A 23247-nucleotide genomic window follows, 5' to 3' on the forward strand; every position below is an offset into this window, starting at 1 on the left:
AGGTGTTGGGGGGAGGGGAAAGCCACCTGTGCTGCCTGTTCACATCACTGCGGTCTGGAGGGGAGGGAGTTTATGGACTGATTAGATGCTGTCTATAGCAGCAGCTGGCAGAGACATCCCCTCATCCCCTCCTATCCTTGCCCCTCCCCCAGTCACTGTCAGACACAGCAGCAGGCACAGGCCGGGCAGGAGGCAGAGTGCTAAAGCTGCCTTGTCTCGGCAGCCCTGACCCCAGAGACAACAACCCGTGTCACCAGGTCAGACCCTCCCCTCAAGAGCTGGCTGAGTCCTTTGGAAACAAAGGTTTAAGAGAATCTTTTCTGGTTTTGTTTTTTAAAGATAAGGAAAAATGGCTTCTTTCGAAAGAACCTTGCCCCACCCCACCATGAAGCCACACAGGACGAACCCAGCTGACAAGCATTCTCTCCAGGCACCCAGGTCGGAACTCTCTCCAGCTGTTTGCGCTGCTGTCGTCACAGTAGTTTGAAGTCTGTAACGGTGGATGTGTGGGTCTGAGGCAAAACAACCACCTGACAAACGACATGGAAAGGAGGCAGGCAAGATTTTTACCATTTAAATTCTAGAGAGGCCTCACTGGCTGTTTGCAGGTAAGGTCCCGGAGAGCAGAGTGGGGGCTGCGGCTCTGACACCTCCACAGACCTGCCGGCCCCGCTGCAGTTACAAAGAACAAGAGACTCGATGATTAGAGAGGTCTCAGAAGACCACTGACAGTAACTATATAGCTCAAGGGTAATTGCTGACACTCTCAGAAAATGACTGGGTAAATACATTAGGACTGCTGTGGGTGTTAGAACCTGCTCATGTCTGAATGCCAAGCGGCTTTGCTTAATGAATATTCATAGATAACGACCAACATTTATTGAGCATTTATTATTTCAGGCACTGAGACAAGTACTGTATATTGAATACCTCTCTCAATTTCCACAAAAATTTCTTAGGCATCCAGTATTAATATTATTCCTATTTTCCCATTGAGGGCCTCAAGACACAGAGAGGGTACCTAACTCGCATAACTGCTTATGTGAAAAGGCCAGTGTTTGAACCCAGATTGTATGGCCCAGAGGTTATACTGTTAACCACTAAATTATGTTGCCTCATATCATCTTTGCTGCTATAATGGCATCAGAAGATGGGGGAGGTAAAAGGAACCTTTAATGACAATCTAATCTAATGGCTCATTTGGATGGATTTAGAAAAAGGAGAGCCAGAGAGAACAGCCTCGCCCAAGATTACACTGGTTGGATACTTTCATTCTGCCAGCTTCCAGCCCTCTCCTCCAGGGCTGCCTCCAGCATTTGCAAGCACCTGCTGTGTGCAAGACAGCAGGTGGGCAGTGTGGCAGGGATGAGGTGGTAAAGTACAATCAAGAGGCACTCAGTTTCTCTGGGCCTTGGTTCCTAATCTGTAAAATGAGGAGTTGACCTACAAAACCCAGGGTCAAAGGCCTTTCTAGCTCTTATGTTCTAAGAGCCTATGACTCTAGGTCATTTCAAATCTTATTAGGAAACAAGACAGTTACATATAAAAAGTGGAGGTGACCACAAAAACACAGACCACATTATATAAGACAGTCATTATTAACAGCCAAATGAACAGCCAGGCAGTGAGTTCCATGGATACTCAGTGGAGGAACAGAATCCTACAGTCCAGGAAGACATCCTAGAAAATACTTAAACTGGTCTTCAAGAATGGATAGAAATTGAATTGAGAGAAAGGATTCTCCAGGCAAGGGAAGTGCTGGAAAGGAAGATGGGGCAGGGTTTCCCTCCAGCATCACTGAGAGACCAGGAAACGGTTGATGCCACAAGGAGCCAGTGCAGCTGCAAAACAGGCTGGCTATGGTAAATCGGCAGGCACAGACTGGCTAGGTCTGTACCCCCAGGCTTCTTGGTAGCCTCTATGGCCTTAGGCAAGTCACTTAGTCCCCACCTTGAAGGGATACTGTTAAGCAAGTGAAGGAGTAAGAGAAATGTCTGAAGAGTTCCTAGCATGTGGTAGATGTTAAATAAATAGCAGTTAATAGCAGCACTGTAGATTTTTCATCTTGTGAATTTTATGGCACAAACACAACCTCATCTGGAACATTCTTCTACCCTCCATGGTAAGCCTGACATTCGCATGTACCCGCAAGATCACAGGCTCTGTGAGCGCAGGAATCATGCCGGCTTCACCTCCCTATTCCTGGCATCCAGCCTAGGTCCTGGCATATTTGAAACACAAAAAATGTATTTAACTGAACAATCAGTGTATGATGATGGATCCTGGTCAAGCCCCAAATACAAACAGCCAAACCAGCAATGGCGCAGCTTTACCATTCCAGAAACTGAAGGAATGCCAGCACTGAAACACAGCACAAGACTAAGAGGCCTGCACTTACTTCTTGCTTCCCAGGAAGAACACCCTCTTCAGTGTTTCACTAGATTCTGACGAGGAGCACAGGCTTGCAAATCACCAGTGTCCTCCTAAGTGAATGCTGAGACACAAATGTACAAACCAATCTTATGACTGGAACCTCGCAGGCATTTGCAAACCACAGAGTTAATTTCCCAGGTACGCCTCATAGCTCAAGTCAGCATTTCCTTTTGGTATTGAAAGCAACCACATAGAAAGGATCACATATGAGCAGGCTGGTGCTGCAGCTGCCTGCAGTTTACAGCAAAAAACACAGATGATGCACCAGACTTGGTCCCTGGCAGCTTCTCTGATAATAAATTGGTGAGCAATCAACTTGGGCCCATATCATTAATTTTCACAGGGAGCAGGAAATTATGGGACAGGTCTGCCTCCCATACAGAGTGTGACTTCCTGAACTCAATTCCTCTTGCTCATGGCTACAAGTGATAAAAAGAGTCTTTTTTAAAACCCTAGAATACTCATATTTCTTTCCCAAGCAATGGTCAACAAGTATTTTCTGAATGATCACCATGTGCCCAAAGAACTTCGAACCACAGACCCTAGTTTCTCCATTTCTAGTCTTCTTCGGCAATTTGCCTACCACACCACGACATTTGACATCTCAAAGCAAACCTCTGGTCACTTCATTTCTTGCTCAAAAATCTTCAATGGCACCCAACTACCACCAGGATGAAGTCGGAACTTCTATTCTCCCAACAGTCTGGCTTCAGCCTACTCTTCCAGTCTGTTTTCACAGTTCCCCAATATCTAACACAAACAAATGGTTGCTCTCCACAAGCTTCCTGCCTCCACCTCTTTGTTCATAGTGCCCTTTTTAACCAGCCCCTCCCTGTCCATTTCCACATGTCTAGGTTCTTGCTTCAAGGCACATCCCAAAGTCACTTCTCCTATCATGTCTTCCCAGAACTTCAGTTTCTAGATAGATGGGCTTTAAGGGTTTTTCTGTTCAACAACCCTTTGAGAACCTGATGAATGCTATGGAACCAAACCCTAGGAAGACATACATACACATAGAATTAAACACACAATTTTTTCAGGGATTCCTTGAAGCCAGTCCCCAGTTCCCAGATTAAGAATCCCTTATGTCTCTCTCTACCTTAGAGTACTAATAAAAGTCATTTCCTTAGATATTTACTGAGAATCCAGTCTTTAGGAGCTGTGCGGGGTACCAGAGATACAAAGACGACATCACAATCCTCTTCTCAAGTAGTTCTCAGGCTAATGGGAGACACGTGTCACTTCACTGTGAAATCTGCTTTAAGATAAACAGGAGGTGAAACACACACTTCCAGAAGGGAAGATTTAAGAACCTATTATCTCCCCACCTACAGTAAAAGTTCCTCGAGGAAAAAATCCTTGAGGGTAGTACCCTAACACCCAGTACAGTGCTCCACACACGACACATTTAGTATAAGTGAGAATAGAACCAATTGACAAAAGAGCAAGTACAGGCCCAGTGCCTCCTGCCATCACTCTCACACCAGAGGACTCCGGGAGCCAGTTAAGGTGGCCCTGTCTTTGAGTAATTATGCTATACAAATTATCACAGCCTAATTTATGGCTTAGCTCACCCTGAGTTGGTTTAACCAGTATCTCTATGGGGGAGGAGGCCATAAGGTATTATACTTTACAGGCTCCAAATGGTTTCTTTTCACCAAGAAACACTGTGATCTAACCACATTCCTTTGGAAATTTTTTGTATAGACTTGGTTCACCTGTCACCCCTTCCTGGGTGGTCAACAGAAGCTCTTTTGTACCCCTTCAGAACTAACACCTCATTAATAGAAGATGAGGGCTTTCAAAGGTCAAACAGTTGAAGAAAAGAAGTAAGGAATTTTAGGTTGCACATGTTGATTTTCTTTACAAACACTAAACTGACTGAATGTGTTTTCAAACTGAACTTACTGGCTTATGTTAGCACTCTTCCACAATGTATCGCTTCTGCTTTTTCTGTACCTCAGAAATTGGGAACCTCTGACAAATGTTCAACAATGTTCTGCAAACACTGCAAAAAAAACAGAGACACCCACTCTTGTAAGGACATTTTACATTGTGGTGGTTCTCAAATGTTTCTTTCCTAAAGCCCATCGATCACTCTGGTAAAAGCCTGGGTCCCACTACGTGAGAAACAAAAAATTCACTTTTCATGATACAGACCATTTATAGGTTTACATACCTTTTCCCCTCCTGCTAGAATAGAATTTTATTGATGACAGTTTTCTTGAAATCATTGTCATATAACCACTGGGTATCAAAAATCACTCAATTAAAAAATTTAGAATTCAACATCTATTTTGCAAGTTAGGCTGACAGAATTATCTTCAAGGGTCACATCTTATTATACATATTCTTTCTGAATTATGCTGCTCAATGTAACATAGCAGGCACCAGTACAATCTAACACTCACTGTAACACTTTCCCAACACTTAGAGAAAAAGAAAAGTGCATTTTTAGAAATTCTTGTATTTATTTTTCCCACAAAGTTTTCACAACACAAATAATTGCATTAATATTTATGTTAGCTTTATTATATACATAAAAACACTGCGGGTGGGTGGAGTAAGAGAAACAAATTCCTGACAAGTATTGTGGACAGGATGGAGCGGATCTCTGCAACTCACACCAGCATCCCCTCCATGTCCTCCACCTCTAAGCCACTGTGCTGGGGGTGCAAGTCTTCTTGAGAATCACTGATGGAGACCATGGTGCTGGGCTGTAGAGGGGGACAATGGGGCAAGGGGGGGTCTCTCGGCCGCCACTGGATCAGTCCAAATTAGGCTTCCTCCCTGCCACTCCTCTTGGAGCAACGCTGCATCTAATGTCTAGGCAGGAAGGGAAAACCAAACCACCACCACCACCATAAGCCCAGCGGAACCCCAGAGTGAACAAAAAAGACCTCCTAAAAGCTCCCAGCCTTGGCACCTGGAAACAAGTAAAATGGGAGGTCCTCACCTGGGGTGCAGCTGAGGGGTGTGAGGTAGAGATGCCCGGCATTGGTGCAGTGTAACCCCAGGCTGGTGGTCCCTGGGTCACCTGTGGCCTGTTCCCTCGAGAGGGGCTGAGCTGGATGATCTGCAATTCTGGGAATTCTGTATTTGTCACCAGAAAATAATCTGGCCTGAAGATGTGACAATAATAACTTAAATATTTTGAGGGTAAGCATGAGATTTCTTCCTTCTCCCTGCACTGGACACCCACCCCACAGCCTCTGACACCTTCCCCCCAAGACCCAGCACACTACAGGATGCAACCATGGTCCCCAAAGTGGGTTTGCAAGACATTAATCCAGTTCACCAGTCCTAAGCGGCTGCTCCACAATGCCCTCGAAGGGTCTGCAGGAGGGAAGCAAGGGAAGAACCACTGACAGAAAATGTTCATGGAAAAGCTTTGTGAAGATCCAGGTTCCCATAATAGTATCCGCTGAAATGAGCATCAGGTGCTTCTCACTCAGAGCAACTAACTGTTCCAACTGAAAAGCTATTATTTTATAACCAAAGTATATTTTTATACTGGGGCTTGCTCCATTACGGGAGAAACAACAGTATGAGCAATTCCTCATGCCAACTCAAAATACCTCTGTGTGCAAACACTCCACCATTTAGACCACACCACCACCTAAGAAAGAAATTGTAGGATGCCTCAGCACATTCCCTAGATAGTTCTGTCATCAACTCAAAAAGCACCCCTACACCCAACCATCCTACAGAGCAGATGTTCTTACCTTCCTGCAGACACACACATCTTTGCTGTTATTTTCTTCTATTGCCTTTTCCTCTTAAATCCAACTCCTGTGCTCCAGGTTCTAAAAGGACACTGTCTTGGCTAGACGAAATTTGCATGGTGTCAGGCAGGACACACTTTTTTTTTGTACAGCAAGGCCAAGGGAAGCAAGGGACTACTACATATTTGCATAGAGCTTTGTGATTTGCCAACCACCCACACATCCATGATCTCATCCAGCCTCATGACTACTCAGTGAGGTAAACCTGCTCCTCCCATCCTCAAAATATGCCTACCTCCTAGGACTGTTTCGGGGGTGGCACATAGTAAGTGCACAGTAAGTGCTAGCTAGTAGCCATTAGACACAGCAAAATATATCTTTTATTGAAGTATAGTTGATTTACAATATAGCAAATATTACCTTACTCATTTTGTTAGTGAGAAACTGAGGCTCAGAGGTTGGACAGCTGATTCCAGGCAACAGTCTCTTGGGACTGGGAGCAAGCTAGGAAGGTTGAAAGCCTAGTGCAGGGTTCTTTGCAACACTGTATCAATATAGACCCTAATCGTTCAAAGCTTTTCAGCTACACATTTCCATGTAGCCACACTAATGACAGGAAGGGAGCCCAAAGTCCTGATTCTGTCCCCAGTTCTCTGCTGGCTGCATATTCAGAGCTTTAGGCCCTGGACCTTTGTGTTGCCTTCTCCATAATGAAGGCAGGCTTACTTTTTCTTTTTTATTTTTTTTTTTAAACCAAACAATGGAATGTCAAGCTTCCAGATGAAAGGCTCTATTACAAGTACAAAGTATCATTTAATTACACTGCAGCTCCAGTTATCTGCTTCCCAGCTCCTAACTCCCACTGGGCAGATTCTGAAACCGCACAGGAGATTATGTCAAGAGGGGAGAACAGGAGAAACATTCTCTCCCTGAACTTTGTTAAATGGAAGAGAGAAACAGAATGAAAAGAAAGGCCCATTTTCCAAGGAGGGGGCTGGGGCAATGATCTTTCTGTTAAGCGGACCTGCATAAGAATCTATAGATTATTTAACACCGGGGGTGGCTGTGGAAGGAAATAAAGGAATCTTTGTGCAATGCCAGCCACAGTTCCCTCGCGTTTTCCCCCCGCAGTCAGGCATTTAACCCAACTCTTTAAATCATCAAGCTCTAATGCACCCCATCTGTGCACTGGTTGCAGCCAGTGAAACTGAAGCCTGTGCTGACTCTGGCTTGGCCTTATAAATGAGACTTCCTGCCCCCAAAGAGGCAGGAAGGACAGGAGGCCAACAAAGTCTATTTTGCTCACCACTTGTCTTCTCCCAAGGCTCAAGCTCCATCCACTTACCATTTACTGAGCTCTTGCCATAGATCAGATCCTGACCCAGAGACACAAAGCTAGTAGGACATGGCCCAGGTAGAAAACCTCCTGGGATAGGAAGAGGGGAAGAAAAAGGGCTGCTCTTGGTGGAGGCACTGAGGCCTGAAACACCTTGTCTGCATTCAGTGGGTGCTGCTTCGTTCCAAGTGGTTTCGAACACAAAGCAAAGAACTGGCAGGAGACCTAATCCAGAAGCTAAACTCTGCCAAATTGTCCAAGGCCCTACATACCAGGCCAAAGAGATAAGACATCAATTTTGAAGGCCATTGTCATCTCCAAATGGTCACTTCTGCCCATCTTACAAGGCCCAGCTCGAATGCCACCTCTCCTGGAAATCCTTCTTGAATACACTTAATTGCTCGCTCTTTTTTGAGCCTCCAATTTCAGTTCATGGACAACTTGTATGAGTCTCAACTTCTCCATTCACATAAAATATGACTAACATCACATACCTTAAAGACTTCTTATGAGGATTCAGTGACAGAACACTTACGAAGTGTCAAATAGCAGTTTTTAGTCATAGAAAGAGCTAAAATACACTTTGTTACTTCAATTTCTTACAATACTTAGCAGTTCTTCCTGGTATTAAAAAGATGTCTTGGCTTTCACTTTCTCTGGAGACGTCCAGAAGAAACAGGACAATTCACATTTCCCCTCCAAGCTTGCAGGCCCCCTTCCTAAAGCAAAGAGCACTGTTCTCTTCCCCGACTGACACAGCCCCTCTACATCCAAACTTCCAAACTGAAGGGGTTCCCAAAAGATTCAAGAGGAATCAGAGACGAGATGAGTTAATTGACAGAAGACGAAGCAATACACTGGCTGGAATATAAATAGCATAAAGGGGCGTGATTAGCAGAAACCTACAAAAGGGAAAGTGGGCGAGAGACCAGGACACTGAAGGCTCCAGGGCTCAAGCTCTGCAGTCACCCTGGGCCCTGAAACAGGCCTAGAAGGAGTGTCCTGTCCTCAGTCCTGACTTGAGAATCCCCATGCCCAGAGACAAGGCTGTGCAAGCGGTCTTCTTCACTCCTTGCCATGCCGGCCAGCTGGACAGCACCGTTCCAAACCAGCTGGCGTTAGCAAGCCGGAGGCAGGGAGAGTGGTGCCACCTTTCCTAGCAGTTCTTGAAAACAGATCAAGAATGCTTAAAGAAAATATTTTTTGACTTAGTCTGGGTCTGCTTAAAGGTTTGTTTGTTCCTTTTTTTTTACTTTAATGGCATGAATTCCAGGTTCTGAGGAAGGACACTTTTTAAGGGGGGAAGTCCCCCATGACCTTCCTCCTTTCTATGCAGCCTAGTAAAACCTGTTTCTCCTCCCCTGGGAGTTTAGAGCCAGGAGGGAGGAATTCCCCTGAGAATGCTGCCTGAAGGAGCCAGTTCCTGGATTATGCAACTGGGGTGTTGGGCTTGTTTATTTACTAGTAATCGCTCTGCCCCAAACTTTAGGAAGCAGTTGCCAGGGATCCTCAAGGGGAATTGGGTACAATTCTTTCTTCTGACTATGATCAAACATCATACCACATTTCCTCAGGTAGAAGCCCCCTAAGGGTCCCCACTGGCCAGTGGGGCAGCTCTTCTCCAAGCCACTTTGGCCTTCCCAGGGACCCCCCATTTCAGTGATTCAGCAGTATGGTGACCTTCCTGGGGGCTTGGGAGGCAATATCCTCTCTCATTTCAGCTAATATTCCCCTCCTACAAGAGATCCTGCCTGTGACGACCTTTCTCAGAACTCACTCTCCGGGCAGGCAGCCCTCTGTGTGGCGTTCATCTGCTCACTTACGCCAAGCGAGCCTGGCAAATGTTCAGTCAGCGTTCACCACCTACCTTCCGGTCTGCGAGCCATCAGCCCCGCCCCCACAGCTGCCAAAAGGGATGGTATCCAATTTCCAATATTACAAGTTAAATTAGTACACTCTCCCTCCACCTCAGAGTTATTTCTCAATTGAGTGAGACAGCCATGGGGGTCATCCCTCCCTGTACAAGAGATGGAATACAAATATCCTGGGCTCCCTTGGGTGAGCTTGTAAACCTCTTGCAACCTTAGGAGCCAGAAATGCTTTCCTCTGAGGTAGGCAAGAGAGGCCTGCGGGGAATGTACCTTGGAAATGAGTTCATCATGATTGGCCAAGTGGGCCCTGCAGTGGATGCAGCTGTAAGTCCGATGGCAGGAGGGCAGATATGCCTGGAAGGTCTTGGATCGCGTCATCTTCACCATTGGTGCTGCTGAGCGTGGGGCAAACTCCGGGGTGGCCCACGAGGCACCCGCACAGGATGGGTCGCACGGGAAGCACCGGAAGACACAGGTGAAGGCCGTGGTTTGGCAGGAGGTGGGTGTGGGGCAGGCTCCACACACTGGTGATGTCTTCAGAGGAGGAGCACTCAAGCAGAGGTCTAGAGCTGGTTCTCAGCAGCCTGCAGAGCTAAGATAAGGGGAATATCATTAGCTGATGAGGCTGGGCTTCCTGCAAAGCAAGCACAGTCCAACTGCCACCCAAGAGAGAGGGCAACATTTACAGGATAAAATGACCCCTTTCGCAGTTTCTTGCACTGTGCCAAGAACCCCGAATAACAAGAATGAAACCCTTGGAGATCCAGTAGTGTTGCTTTTCTAGAGTTGGGAATTCAGTACCAGCTCACAGCTCTCAGTAGTTACCCTAGATGCCCTCCACTGGCACCCAGCGAACTGGCATGATCACCATCCCAGGGAGCCCTAGAAATGGCCAGCCCAGAAAATGGGCTACCCAAGCCCCAGGGAAAGGACTCCTAAGAGCTCCCCTTCTTCCAAGCCAACCAAGATAAATGGCTAAAGGAAAAAGAGAAATTCTGTCTCTAGAGATTCACTGAATCAATAGTCAGACACGGATTCCTTATCTGTTTCCAGATGGGAGCCCTCCACTTGAAATGAAACCACCACCTACACAGGAACAACCCCAACACCATGCTTTGCTTATGGACTAAGCATGGGATAAAAAGGATCAAGTCCCCAGTGAGCAGAGTCCCTCGTGCCTAGTCTGCTCTTTCGGGAGATGTGTGATTCCCTTTGCAATAACCTGCCCAGAAGTAGATGCTTGGTACTTTTTGGAAGGGGTATTGGGGGAAGCAAGGGAGTGAAGAAACTAACGACAAAATCAGATTCCTGCATCTAAAATGCACAACAGTGAATTTTACCAGAATTTCTCCTCACCCTCAAACTTCCCATAACTCATTCCACAGAACTGAACACTCTCATGCCATAGCCTCAGCTCTTTTATTCTGTTGGGAACCAAGGACACTGAAAAAGTGGGCTGGCTCCCAGGGTATGACCAGGTATAGGTCAGAGGGGAAAGCCCCAAGGTCCAAGTCTCACTCTCCTTTCCTGTGGCTTACCTGCCTGAAGCTTCTGGACCTGCCTAGTCTCTGGCTTCACTAATGGGGGTGGTGTTCCCACCAGCCTACTTCCCAGGAGAGCCAGAGTGTTAATTAACACTGCATCAGGCTTTGAAGATAAAATTATTTCGAGACAAGGGAGGAAGACAAACAAAATCAGATCTTCCTTGCTGGTTGAGGTTTGGGACTCATCTGGACCCAGCTGAATGTTTAGATGAAGTCTACAAATCATAGGCCTCTTTTTCCTCTAAGCCTCACAGGAACCAAGTCTTCCAAAGGGAAACTACCCTCCTCCCTCACATCCTTCCCACTATGGCAGTCACTGAAGTGGGACACTATATCCTCCTGCCTGGCCAACACCACTAGCCAGGGCTAGGCAGACGGACAACAGTGGGCCTCAACCTGAGCATCCACCCCTGCACAGCACTGAGCCAGGCAGGCTCCACACCCAGGGCGACCAGTTACTCATGAGCTGTCCAACCACTGGAGGCATTCAGACCTACAGGGGCCCAGGCATAATATCTTCCCTGCTCCGTCTCCCATTGCTATTTTTAATCAAGATGTGAAATCAGGTTAAACTGAACATTATAGAGATACCCAAACAATATGGAGGTTAAAATCAATTCCCCCAGCTCTGCCTCAGGACCATGAGAGGAGACGAGGAAGGAAGACACGTGGGCCCTTGGACCCAGGCCCCTCTGTCTCGCCTGGGCAAGCTGGTGGGCGAGGTAAGTGGTCACGACGAAAGCCCATGCAGACCAGTGCTGCAGGATGTTAAAGTGTTACAGGTGGTAAAAGAGCCAAGTACCCCCATGTGGGGCTTCCTGAAATACCATTGACCTTCCCAATACTGTTGATTCATTCTCAGGAAGGACAGGATTTCCAGGAAAGGAAGAGGCGGCAAGTCAGGGTAAGGAATGGTGGAGACAGGCAGGGGAAGTGAGCGGGAGGGAGGCTTGCGCCAGCCCAGCTTCTGAGGTCCACAGCCTCAGTGGCTCGGTGGGGAGCACGAGCAGCACTGGCCCCATCTGTCTTAGGCAAACACTGAGGAAGAAAAGGAAACAAGGAGCTCTGGCTGCCAGTCTGGGTTACAGAGCAGCCAGAGTCTGTTTCCTTACACATGCAGACGGCTTCTACATCATGCTTTTCCCCAGAGTCGAATTATTTCTTCTCTCACTTCTCTTCCATAGGAAACCCTAAAAAAGTTTATAGGCAGGGGTTTCTGGTTATGCTCAGCTTTAGATCTGAATCCCAAAACTTATTCAAAGCTACCTCCTGAAGAATAAGCATTCAGAATCTGCGTTAAATGTGAGTATGTCACATACAAACACATACCTATGCACACACATTCATCACACACCAGAGCTCTGAACTGAAAAAGACGAGAAGTATCGACTATGTAAGCAATATCCGTGGCTGCCTGGTGCTAGAGAAACCCGGGGGCAGCCCCACCAGCAGGCGCAGGCCGTGCTGCTCCAAGAAGAAAGGAGAAGAAGGTGGCTTGCTGAAATATGAGCCTTGTTCAAGTGCCACAGAGCAAATAGGAATGAGAAGGGGGTAAGTGGAAAGCAAGGTGAAGAAGGATGAAGAGAGGGTCCTTGTGCCTGAGAATAAAGGAGAAAGCAGGCTGAGTGACATAAAGATGAGAGCGAGGGGCTGAAAAGACATCTGGTACTGTCTTCCCTTAAGGGGAAATTTCAAAGCTGCTTCTTTGAGCTGATTCTTAGGAAGATAAAATTGGTGCTTTTTGTTATTGTTTTAAGGAAGAAATTAAGGGTATGGGACTGCAGAACTCACCACATTCTAATTTTTGGACTTTGATACCTGTTAATGGCCACACGCTCCATGGGGCTTCAGGAGTCCAACTCACAGAACATACTGTGGAATCTAAATTGATTTCCAACAATAATCAAGTGAGCTCAATATTTAAAAGGCTTGGGGCACGTGTACAGATTAAACACCATTTTATGTGAAGTAATAATTCATCACAGTGGAAATTGAAGAAAGATTTGCTACCACCCCCAGTTGGTTCCTGCTGATCAGCGTGGAAAGAAATGATGAGAACTATTATGATTAAAAACAAAGACCTTAGATACACCACTTTGATAGCCAAATGCATGCGGAGTGCACAGAAAACCCACCTCACGGACAGGCCTTTACCCAAGAAGCCGCCACTGCAGCTCGAACTCAAAACAGAGCCTCTAATAAGTCCCCAGGATGGAGGGGCAGGAAGTGCAGCTTCTCCGGGGAAGCCACGAAAGAACTCAATGAATGATGTGGGAAACAAGACCATATTGCCACACACAGAGCCACAAAAACGACAAGGTGGAACTCACTAGGGGAAGGAACTCCTCCAGCCACGGGGTGGGACCATCCTTGAGTGCCTGCATGGTCCTGTTTTTGTTCAGTGTTTTGGTAGAGGGCAGACAGAGGCTGCCTGGCAAAGAAGTGGACCCTGGAATCACAAAACAGTTCTACTGAGTGACTTCCCAGCTGAGTGACTTTGAATAAGTTGTTCAGTCACTCTGACTCTCAGCTTCCCCAACTCTAAAAATGCCGACATAGGGTTCTGAGGATTAAATGAGATGATGTCAGTGCATACACAGGGCTGGCACACAATAAATACATGCCAAAATGGTAGCTATTATTATTTTTAGTTGTCAAAAAGATAAAAGGTGACACTGTTGCTTAAAAAAAGAAGAAAAGGAAAAAGACACAGAATTTGCCTGCCACTTCCTTTAGGACCTTCTAGCTTGTCTTCAGATGCCACAGGAAATAGTACCGTTGGGATGACATCTCTCCAAACCTAGAATTCTCTTCCCCGGATTAGACAAGGTGGTGATGATACTGGAGGAACCACACAGGCATTCCCCTAACGGCCACTGAGGTCCTTCTGAGAGGTGGCTTCTCCGGTGGCAATGCTCCCACAGGCCTGAAAGCACTTCTGGGAACACAGCACCTGACTTACACACAGCCCTGTAGGCCCAGGCCTCTTTTCTCCCTTACATCCACTCCACATTTCAGCCAGTCTGTCTATGGGAAAGCAGATCTGACCATGCCACCACTCCATGACCTTCAGAAAGGCAATCCCAGGCATTGGTTAAGAAGATGGGTTCTCAGGGTTTCACTGTCAGTTCTATCATTCACTACCTGTGAGATCTTGGGAAAGTTACTTAACCTCTTTGGACCCTGCTTTCATCAAAAAAGTAGGAATAATAATCCCAACCACATAAGGCTATTATAAAGTTTAACTAAGCTAATACATACAAAGTACCCAAGATACGTGCCTGGCATGTAGTAAGTACACAATAAATTCCAAGTGTATAATCACTGACTGTCATCTACCACTGACACCCACGAATGGTTTCTGACCCAGCTCTACCACCTCATACCCTATACTCCATTTTTGAACTCACATTCAAGGGTCTACCATGTGTCAGGAACTCTCGTTAGTGCTCAGATTTGGCAACCAAACTCTTTGTAGTTCCCACAGCACATTACCCTTGCATTCCATCCCTCCATGGTTCTATTCACGCCATTCCCTTGGCCTGACACACACTTCCCACCTCTCCTCACTAGGCCCTACTTGTCCATTAAGACTCAGCTCAGGTATCACCTCGGCATCAGGCTTAGTGGCTCCTCCTGTGTTCGCCCCTACTTTAACACTTAACCTAGTGACACTGAAAGCATCCTTTTCTGTCTCGGTATCACCTACTAGAGGTAAGCTCCAAGAGTAGGGTTCTCATTTCAGTCATTTTTATACCCCCCTGAACTCAACAGCACAGAGCATACAGCAGTGACATACACACAGATGATCTGAACTCTCTCTGCCTCCCGCTGGGCTGCTGACAGACCAGTCTACCCACCTGAGGGGGAAGCAGACATGACCGAGGCCCTTTCCCAGCACCCCAAGTAATGAGGCAGGAGACAGTTACTCTGGGTCCCCAGGCCCCATGAAACCCTATTCTGTAGCCCTGCTCAGGTCCTGTGCTGGGATGCCCAGAACTACGGTTCTTCTGGGCTACAGAAGATTTTTTTTTTAAGTCCTGGGAGTTGACCAACGGCCTGTCGTTAGCATCATACCCATTCTCTGCATTTGCAGGATCTAGGCCAGAGCTGCTGCAGTGACAGCTGAACCATTTTCCAGCCTTTCCATCTCTTATTCATTCTAGAAACTCTAAGAAAGTCTGAAGAGGACTTTATACTACCTATAAGGACAGGAGGGTAGGAGCAAGATCAATAGTCTGTTCCACCTGAGAGAGGAAAGAGAGAGCCCTGACTGGGGGCAATAAATAGGTGGCAGTGGAAGGGGAATAGGTGAGCCATTTCTGGGACTGGAAGATAGAAAGAGAGAGAGAGAGAGTGACTGTGCAAGGTCTCTCTCCCAGGATTATTCTCCTCCTTCCCCAGTCCTCATCTAGCTAGAATCCTGAACCCCTGGACCATGGAGCAGGGAGATCGAGTTTCGCTGGGCTGTCAGATGCTAGAGGTCAATCTAGCCTGCAGGCGAGGAGTGCGGACCTGGAGGCAGACGGCTTTGGGGTCAGTCTCGGTTCTTCTCCTGAGCCGCATCGCCATCAGCCAAGTTCCCTGAAGAGGAGTAAGATATGTGCGGAGGCACACGAAGGATCAAAGGAGATAACGCAGGTGAAGCATTCAGCCCAGCCCCTGGCACCCAGCCAGTGCTCAGTGGCCCTGACCAGCTATAGTCCCCTTACCCATACGGGGGAGAAAGCATGGGAACCGTTCTTATTCTCAAGACCCAGACGAGCAGTGTTCCTGTGACCCAGGTTGACTCCTGAGGGCTCGAGGTTTAGGGCCTAAATGAATCCACTTAAAGTCACACTGTAGTTTAAGTAGGTTTTTGTGGCTTAGGGGACCTGGGATTCTTGCTATCTCATTCCAAACAGACCGCTCCTTTACTAGTGCAACAGGAAAGTTACCTCGGGACTGACTACTAATCCCAGGATGGCGCCACTACTGAAAACTTTAAAACGCCCCTGTTAAAACTGCCACAGAGCTGATGTGCAAAACACACAGGAAAGTCAATGTCATTGTTTCAGAGTTACCCACTGCATAGCCCTGGGCCCAGTGGTACTTCGAATCCACCCAAATGATAAGAAAAACCAGCTTAGATATTTCATAAACAAAACCAATCATTCATTTCAACCAGGGAGGGATACAGGACCTAGTCTTGATTTTAGGAAGATTATCTGTCAAATGATAATGCTACATGATCTCTAGGATTCCTTCGGCTCTGAAAGTCCTGATTCTGTGTTGTGCTGTCTCTGCCAGCTGAATCACGCCCAGAGCAATGTCCATCAACCAACCTTCATTCTGTTAAGACCTTGATTTCAACAAGGTCACAAAGCATGCCAGCCTCATAGAGTCCACTCAGAGATGGCTGCTGGACAGGTCCTTTGCAACATTTGTTAGCAGAACAATGTGTTTGCCACATGGCCCTTAGTTTAGCGCTCTGCCTGGAGGGGCCCCCATCTGAGGCTTGCATCTGTGAGAACATCTGCAGAGAGAAGCAGCAGTTCCCCTGAACATCCTGAAAACTGGCATGTAATTTATTAGATATTAGATAGAAGTAGCTGTCTGTGAAGAGATCAGATACTACTTTGGGTTGTTTCCACAACTTCAATCAGAAGTAATGTTAAAAGCCCAAATGATCTGTCTGAAGATTAATTACCAAGGACACTTGGCTTAAGTTCATCCATGTCTTCTTTTTCTTATGCAACTCCCAGCTCAAAAAAGACTTAGAGTGTCTTACAAGAACATAAACAATGTAATATTATTAAAATATATTAAGGAGGAGGAATGAAAGTACACAAGGAGAGTTAGGACATAGAAATGCATGTTAAGTTGCTAAATATTTACAGAATTTCAATTGCTGATTTGGCCTTGAGCTCCCCAGTAAGCAAGGCTGAAGAAAATGTCAGCAGTTGTAAGCAACCCAGTGGACAAGATCCCCAGCACACACCAGTAGTCCCTACCATGTAAGCCTCTTGCAATACTGTTTCTCAGAGGTCCCTCCATGATGAAAACAGACAGCATAACAAACACCATAAGGGCAGTTCAGTAAAAGGGATGCTACCTGGGGTCAAAGCAGGGCAGCCCAAGAACGTGGCTTTCTGATGGTCTGGCTGATTCCAGTAATACAGACTCTCCAGAGGAATGGAAGAACGACAGAGCCTTCTGGCAATGCCCCAAGAATATCATTTATCACAACCAGGCTTTTGAGTAACAAAAATATGGGCAGCCTCCAACATGCCAAGTCCAAACACTAATACTTTTGAATGCTAACTAACACTCTGTGGCTCTGGTGCTGCACTCAGCTCTCTCTTGCGGGCTGCTTTTCCCTGAAACTCTCTCTTTTTTTCTCCCACTTTTATTCATTTATTTATTTATTATTTTGGTATCATTAATGTACAGTTACATGAGCGACACTGTGGTTATTAGACTCCCCCCATCATCAAGTCCCTACCACATACCCCATTACAATCACTGCCCGTCAGTGTTCCACTGTCCTGAAACTCTCTCATGGGCCTCATCCTGCCTCTCCTGGTTCTTCTCTCACTCAGCCTCAATCTCCCCAGTGGCTCTTCTTCCACCCTCCTCCTTCTTGAAGTCGCTTCCACCATGTGCCTGGTGGCCTGCTCTCCCAGGGCATTCTCACCCACACCCTTGTCTTCCAAACCCTGCCTCCCATTCCTGAAGCCCGGATCCCTTTCTAAAGGATGCCTCTATCTGGTTCCCAGGAGGGCACTTCTAACTAAACTCATCCGAAGCCAGCACCTTTCCCCTGGCCCTGCTCCTGTCACCTTCACCGCAGCTCCCTTCCTTGCTCCTGAAGGCCTAGTCACCAAAGCAGGAAACACTTCCTTCTCTCCACCTCCTGTGTCACATCCACCTGTCCCCTAGCCGGTTCTGCCTGGGCCGTCCAGCACCCCGCCACCCTCCTCACAGTCTGGGCCAGCAGCAGGGGCGGGGGGTAGGGGGAGCCTATCCCCTCAGCCCCAGTTGCTGCGGGTACTTCCTGCACTCCCTCCCTGACTCAGCTCTTACCTCTCCAGCCCACTCTAGAATTCCATTTATGCAACACAATCTGATCACATCTCTCTCATGTTTCAAAACCTGCAGTGGTTTCCTAGCAGCCTATAGGACCAGGTCCAACCCCTTAGGTGGCACCAAGAACCCAGGCCTGATTCTCCTAATCTTCTCGTCGCCTTCCCACCTCACTCCTAACCTGTTTTCCCAGCACTCCAAGCTTGTCCACTACCTTTTCTCAAGTTGTTTCAGCCTCCTGCAAAGCCTTGACCAGTCTTCTCTGCCTGGCAAATGCCTGCTCATCCCTTAACACCCAGCTCAAGTAAGACCTGAAGCAGAGCTGAGGGCCCCCTTCTTCCAGATGCAAAGCACTCTGAAATGGCACTTTATCACACAGGCGTCTGTCTCCCAGACCAGGAGCATCCTGCAGTCAGGAGTGCAGTCTTTACCCCCTTGTTTTCCCCAGCACTCCTAGTGTCCGGCACACTGGAGAGACCTGATAAATGTTCACTTAGTAAGATGAATGACCATCAGTGAAACTGCTGCTCCGTAAAGCTGATATTTAGTTTCCTTACTTACTTTGCCACTATCCAGCACATTTAAAATATCTAATTCTGTGCATCACATGGGACTCACACAGCATTCATGCTCCACAAAGTTAAAAAGTCAGCAAACAACTGTAATGTCAACTTTTTTGGCCTGGCAGATGGAGTCTCAAAGTCAGCGCCGTGGAGCCATGTCTCCAGGGAGCCACCAGCACAAGTGCGTGATGGTGGCACCCTGTCTGATGGCAGGGACAGTTCCCATTCCACCTCCCCTGGCCCTTCACAACACCTGTATACCACCAAGGGTGGTGTCCCAAGGGACCCTCCCTGGGCTGGCACTGGCTTCTGCAACCCCTAGAGAAATCCTCAGACTGCAGCCCAAGAAACTTCTTTCTCTGAGGGTGTTCCCCACAAATCCCCCTGGGCAGTCTGGGATGTGCTGGACAGGATTTAGTCAGAGAAAAATGAAGTGTCAGACTTAGTTCAGGCCAAGAAGAAGAGGGGTCCCTTGACACTGACTTTACTCCACGTATGGAAGTCCTCCCGATCTGCCCTTTTCCTCCACCCCCAGGGACTGCCGCCCTCAGTATCAATCCTTTGTTTTATATTTGGTCATGCTCAGAAGATGATTATCCTGGTTAAAACAAAACAAATACATTTTCCCCATGATCTGGGACCTAGAGATGGATCAGGTCCATTCCTCTGCCCCCCAGACAGGGCTACATCTGAACTACAGTGTAAAACAGCCATTTAGAAGATCTATCAAGAAAATGTCTTGGAAAGCTGGGTAACAGATGTGGCCAATCTTCTGAAGTTACTTCACGAGGTGCCCTTACCTTTCTTCAGACCCCACTAAGTCAGTGCCCCATTCCACGCAGGTAGGACTTTTCACTGTTTTAGTTTTACTTTTATTTTGATGATTATTTGATTGTCATTTGTGTTCCATACACTCAAATATTATTTACTGAATAAATGAATGCATTTTGAACTATGGGTACTGTGTGGCCTCTATTTCCCTTTAACTGCTGCTCTTCCAGGGCACAGCCGGGGCCCCAGCTAGTTACAGACCATCCACCCCGGATCTGCCAACACTACTCAGCTGTCAGCGTGCCTTTGGCTTTCTCACTTTAATCTCCCAATTCAAATAAATCCAAAACTCTAGACACGGACGTCTGTGGCTGGGCTCCTTGCCTTTCCACAATTGGATTTTGGAAATTGAACTTTAAACTCAAGAGGAAGAAAAGGGCAGAGGCACTTCCAAAAGGATGCCTGTATGTCTAAAGTCCCAGCCATCTCCAGCCCAGAGATGGATGTGTTTTGTTCTAAGAATTATTAAATTGTCATCTAATATTGTCATTTATTGAAGGACAACTTCAATAAACAGTAGAGTCCAGGACTCTACTGTTGGCGGGGGGAGAGGCTGATTCTAGAGCAAATATCTGGGTTTCTCCTGGTAGGGAAATGGCAGAGAAATTTTTGATAAGAATGACAGCTTCCTCTCCTTTCAGGCCGGGTAGCCATGCCATGCACATTGCCAAGGCTGCTTTTTCATAGAAGAAACCTCCACAAAGCTGGTGGTTTATGGGTCAGTCGTCCCACTAGACTGTGAGCCATTCCTGGCTATAGACACTGTCTGGTTAATCATCCCTCATAACTAGCCCAAAGGCTGGCTCCCAGGAAGAGGCCAGAAAGTGCTGGTTGCAGGAAGGCGGGAAGTAAGGGGAGGAGGGAGGAGCTGTATGAGGGCCCTACTGTCAATAGCCTCCAGTACTCTACAGTTGATTAGTTCTCTGGTATGGGCCAATGAGGGGCCAGGCACGCAATGTGCATTATCTCAGTGAATCCTCACAACCACCCGGAGAGGCAGGCATTATTATGATTACCCCTATTTCAGTGATGAAGACAAAGCTCAAGAGAAGTTACTTTGCCCAAGGTCACTCAATTACAAAGTGCCAGAACCAGGATTTAAATCCTGCAAACCAAACCCCTGTTCAACCCAAACAGGCCAGAGCGGGGTGGGAAGATGTGCAGGCTTGGTCCTGCAGCCCACTACAGTAACAAAGAGAGTATCTCCCCAAGTCTCAGTCAACTCATTGTAATGCAGAACAAGGATGTCAAACATCTTAAAACATCTTCAGATCTCAGGGTTGGCTCAATGCTTCAACTCCTAATTGCAGAAACCTGAGAAAACAAAGAGGGAAGGGAACAAACCCCCTGACCAGAAAGCTGGCTCAGTTCTGGCCACACCCTCCTACTGATGGGACATTTAGCTTTAAGATTGCAGTCATGTGGGGGGATACTTTTTCTTCAAATCCTAAAGGGAACAAAGTAAGAACCACGTAAGCAAAACTAACCAAAAGCGGTATTTAACTTAGGTTTACATAACACACATGTTTATACCATTAATACAGCAAATACCAAAAGGAAACACATTTCTACTTTTTGGTCCATTTGGCAGTGGGTCAATTTAGGGAGGGTCCCCAAAAGACAAAGACGACAGGTTAAAAAAAAGAGAGAGAGAGAGAGAGAGAGAAAATGAGAGAGAGAGAGAGAGGGAGAGAAAGGAGCAGCAAATATAATGGATGACACACACAGGATCAATATAAACAAAAGAGCAAAAGAGAAGGAAGCAGCAAAAATAGCTTAACAGAAAGGAGGCTAAAGGTCAAGGATGCTTAGCAGTTGGTTTCGCCTCAAAGACACACTACCTCAGTGGCATCCAGACCTCAGACGTGTGGGGTGGGCTGCATTAGACAAACATGGAAAATATTTTGGGGGGTTATTATTTGCTTGCTTTCATTAGATACCCTATTCTAAAATTTCTGATTTTGTAGACCTTTGGCTGGGCTAGGAATTATTATGGCAGCCAGGTTTAAGAATCCCTAGGGACAGTCTCCGTTCTGAGGATGCTTATTATCTATGTCACCTAGCCATTGTTCACAAGACTTCATCCTCAAGAGTTGTTGTGAGAATGGGAACCACAGTCCACATCCATGTAGTTATCTCTTGTGCAGCGATAGTAACTGGAGCAATATCCCAGTATTCTTCCCACATCTCAGGAGCTGAACTTTCCTGTTACACTGCCTTTTCCATTCATATCTCTGTGCCTTTGCACACACTGTTACCCCTGGAATGTTTCTGTGTGTTTAAAACCTCTTTATTCCTTACAGCCCCATCTCCAACTGCTTACCCTTCTCTCCGTAATGATTTTAAACTCTTAGTACCTTGTAGTCTGGTTATTGACACAGATGCCTTAATCACTTCTATTGGAACATATGCCCTTCGGAGCAAGGGCCGCATCTTAACTTATCTTTATCTCCCAACGTCTTATTATCTAACCAATGATGATTATTACCCAGGAAAAAACAAAACCAAGGCTAAGCTTCTGCCCCAGGCCTGAGGTTCCTCTTCTCTAGCTCAATATAGGAATCAAAATTTTCCTGACCCAGCCACAATGCATTCTAAGCCTACACTCTCTTGCCCCAGTCACTCCCAACCAGAATACCTGAAAACAGAACAAAACAAATCAGTATTTCCCATAACTAAATTTCACATCAGATAAAATAAAGCCACTTTCTTCAATCCAACCAAACTCAGCCACTGTTCATGTCTTGAAAACCTGTTTGAGCCTAGTGGCTCCCAGCTGCCACCTGGAGAGTCAGAGCCTTCCTTTCCTGTAAGAAATAGACAAGAGAACTCCAGACAGTAGAGGTTAATTCCATTCTGGCAGTCTAGTCACATCAAAGCCACTACATCTGGACACATCGTATTCTCAAGATCCCAGGGGAAGGCGGGCTACCCTGAAGCTCAGAGACAGGAGGGCACAGTGCTGCCGACTCACCCAGGCTACAGGAAAGCAGGTGGCACTGTCACACCGCAGGGGCAGAATGCTCCTTCGCCCCATCACAGAGAGGAGGTAGGCTTCCTAGTACTGAGACATTACTTAGGGCTTTAGCCAGGAGTGGGTATTCCTCCAGAATGTACAGGAGCAGAAAGAGCCCTGGGCCTGAGAAGCAGAAGGTATGGTTTATGGTCTGTGCTTTACCTGTCTTAAGCAAGTTTTCCATGCCTGTTTGAACCTCAATGTTTGTATCTCTAAAGTGTAACACCACAAATGGATTTTAATACCCAATCCAGCATATATCTAATTAAAAGAGTTATAAATCATTAACTTGAAATTAGAGAGAAAATAAAAATCACAAGGTTAACTAACACCCGAAAAAATTAGGATGCAGAGACCTATAGGCACTAAAGTTAAGCCACAAAGTTGGCTCTGTGCTTCCTGACAGCCAAAGCAAAACGAGAAACATTGATCATTATAAATTTCTAGTTGTCCACAAGGAAAAAAACATACCAGTTCCTCAAGAGAGACAAAATTTTTTCCTGGCACTTGATTCTGAAAGAAATTTCTCCAATTAACTTCTTAAAGAGGACACATTAAGTGAAGTTGTAACTTAATGCTTCAACAGTATAAACCCTTATAAGAAATGTAGTACTAAGTTATACAAAGGTATTTTGGACAGTGTTCCTCCATTAAAGCAAAGTGTAGAACATCGAAGTTCACCTCACCGAAAACAGTTCTGGTGGGGCTGAGATAAAATGATCCAAGTATGCAGCTTTCAGTTGACCCAGCCTAATTCAAGGATAAAACAAAGAATGGTCAGAGGGACATGCAGACAACATGTCCTTGCAAAAGCCTCTATAAATAATACTTCAACATGGGTGTTTAATAAGAGCTGGGCAGCA

At 46.5% G+C, this 23247-nt stretch overlaps 1 protein-coding gene across 4 annotated transcripts in view; it reads right to left on the reverse strand.

Moving 5' to 3' along the window:
* The window catches only part of YPEL2 (yippee like 2), a 111050-nt gene that overhangs the window by 82788 nt on the left and 5015 nt on the right, over positions 1–23247 (reverse strand). For 3 of the 4 annotated variants that reach the window (XR_012130647.1, XR_012130648.1, XM_037004035.2), the window contains exon 2: positions 9636–9957. Coding sequence is in view for 2 of the 4 variants with exons in the window: in XM_037004035.2 (XP_036859930.1) it covers positions 9636–9752 (117 nt within the window). In the remaining 2 variants the exon portion in view is untranslated. Of the gene's footprint in view, positions 1–4938; positions 5260–5389; positions 5556–9635; positions 9958–23247 lie in introns of those variants that run through there. The other variant, XM_073235324.1, reaches the window with a different exon arrangement.

Source organism: Manis javanica, chromosome 4 (assembly GCF_040802235.1).
Source record: "Manis javanica isolate MJ-LG chromosome 4, MJ_LKY, whole genome shotgun sequence".
NCBI classification, from domain to species: domain Eukaryota; kingdom Metazoa; phylum Chordata; class Mammalia; order Pholidota; family Manidae; genus Manis; species Manis javanica.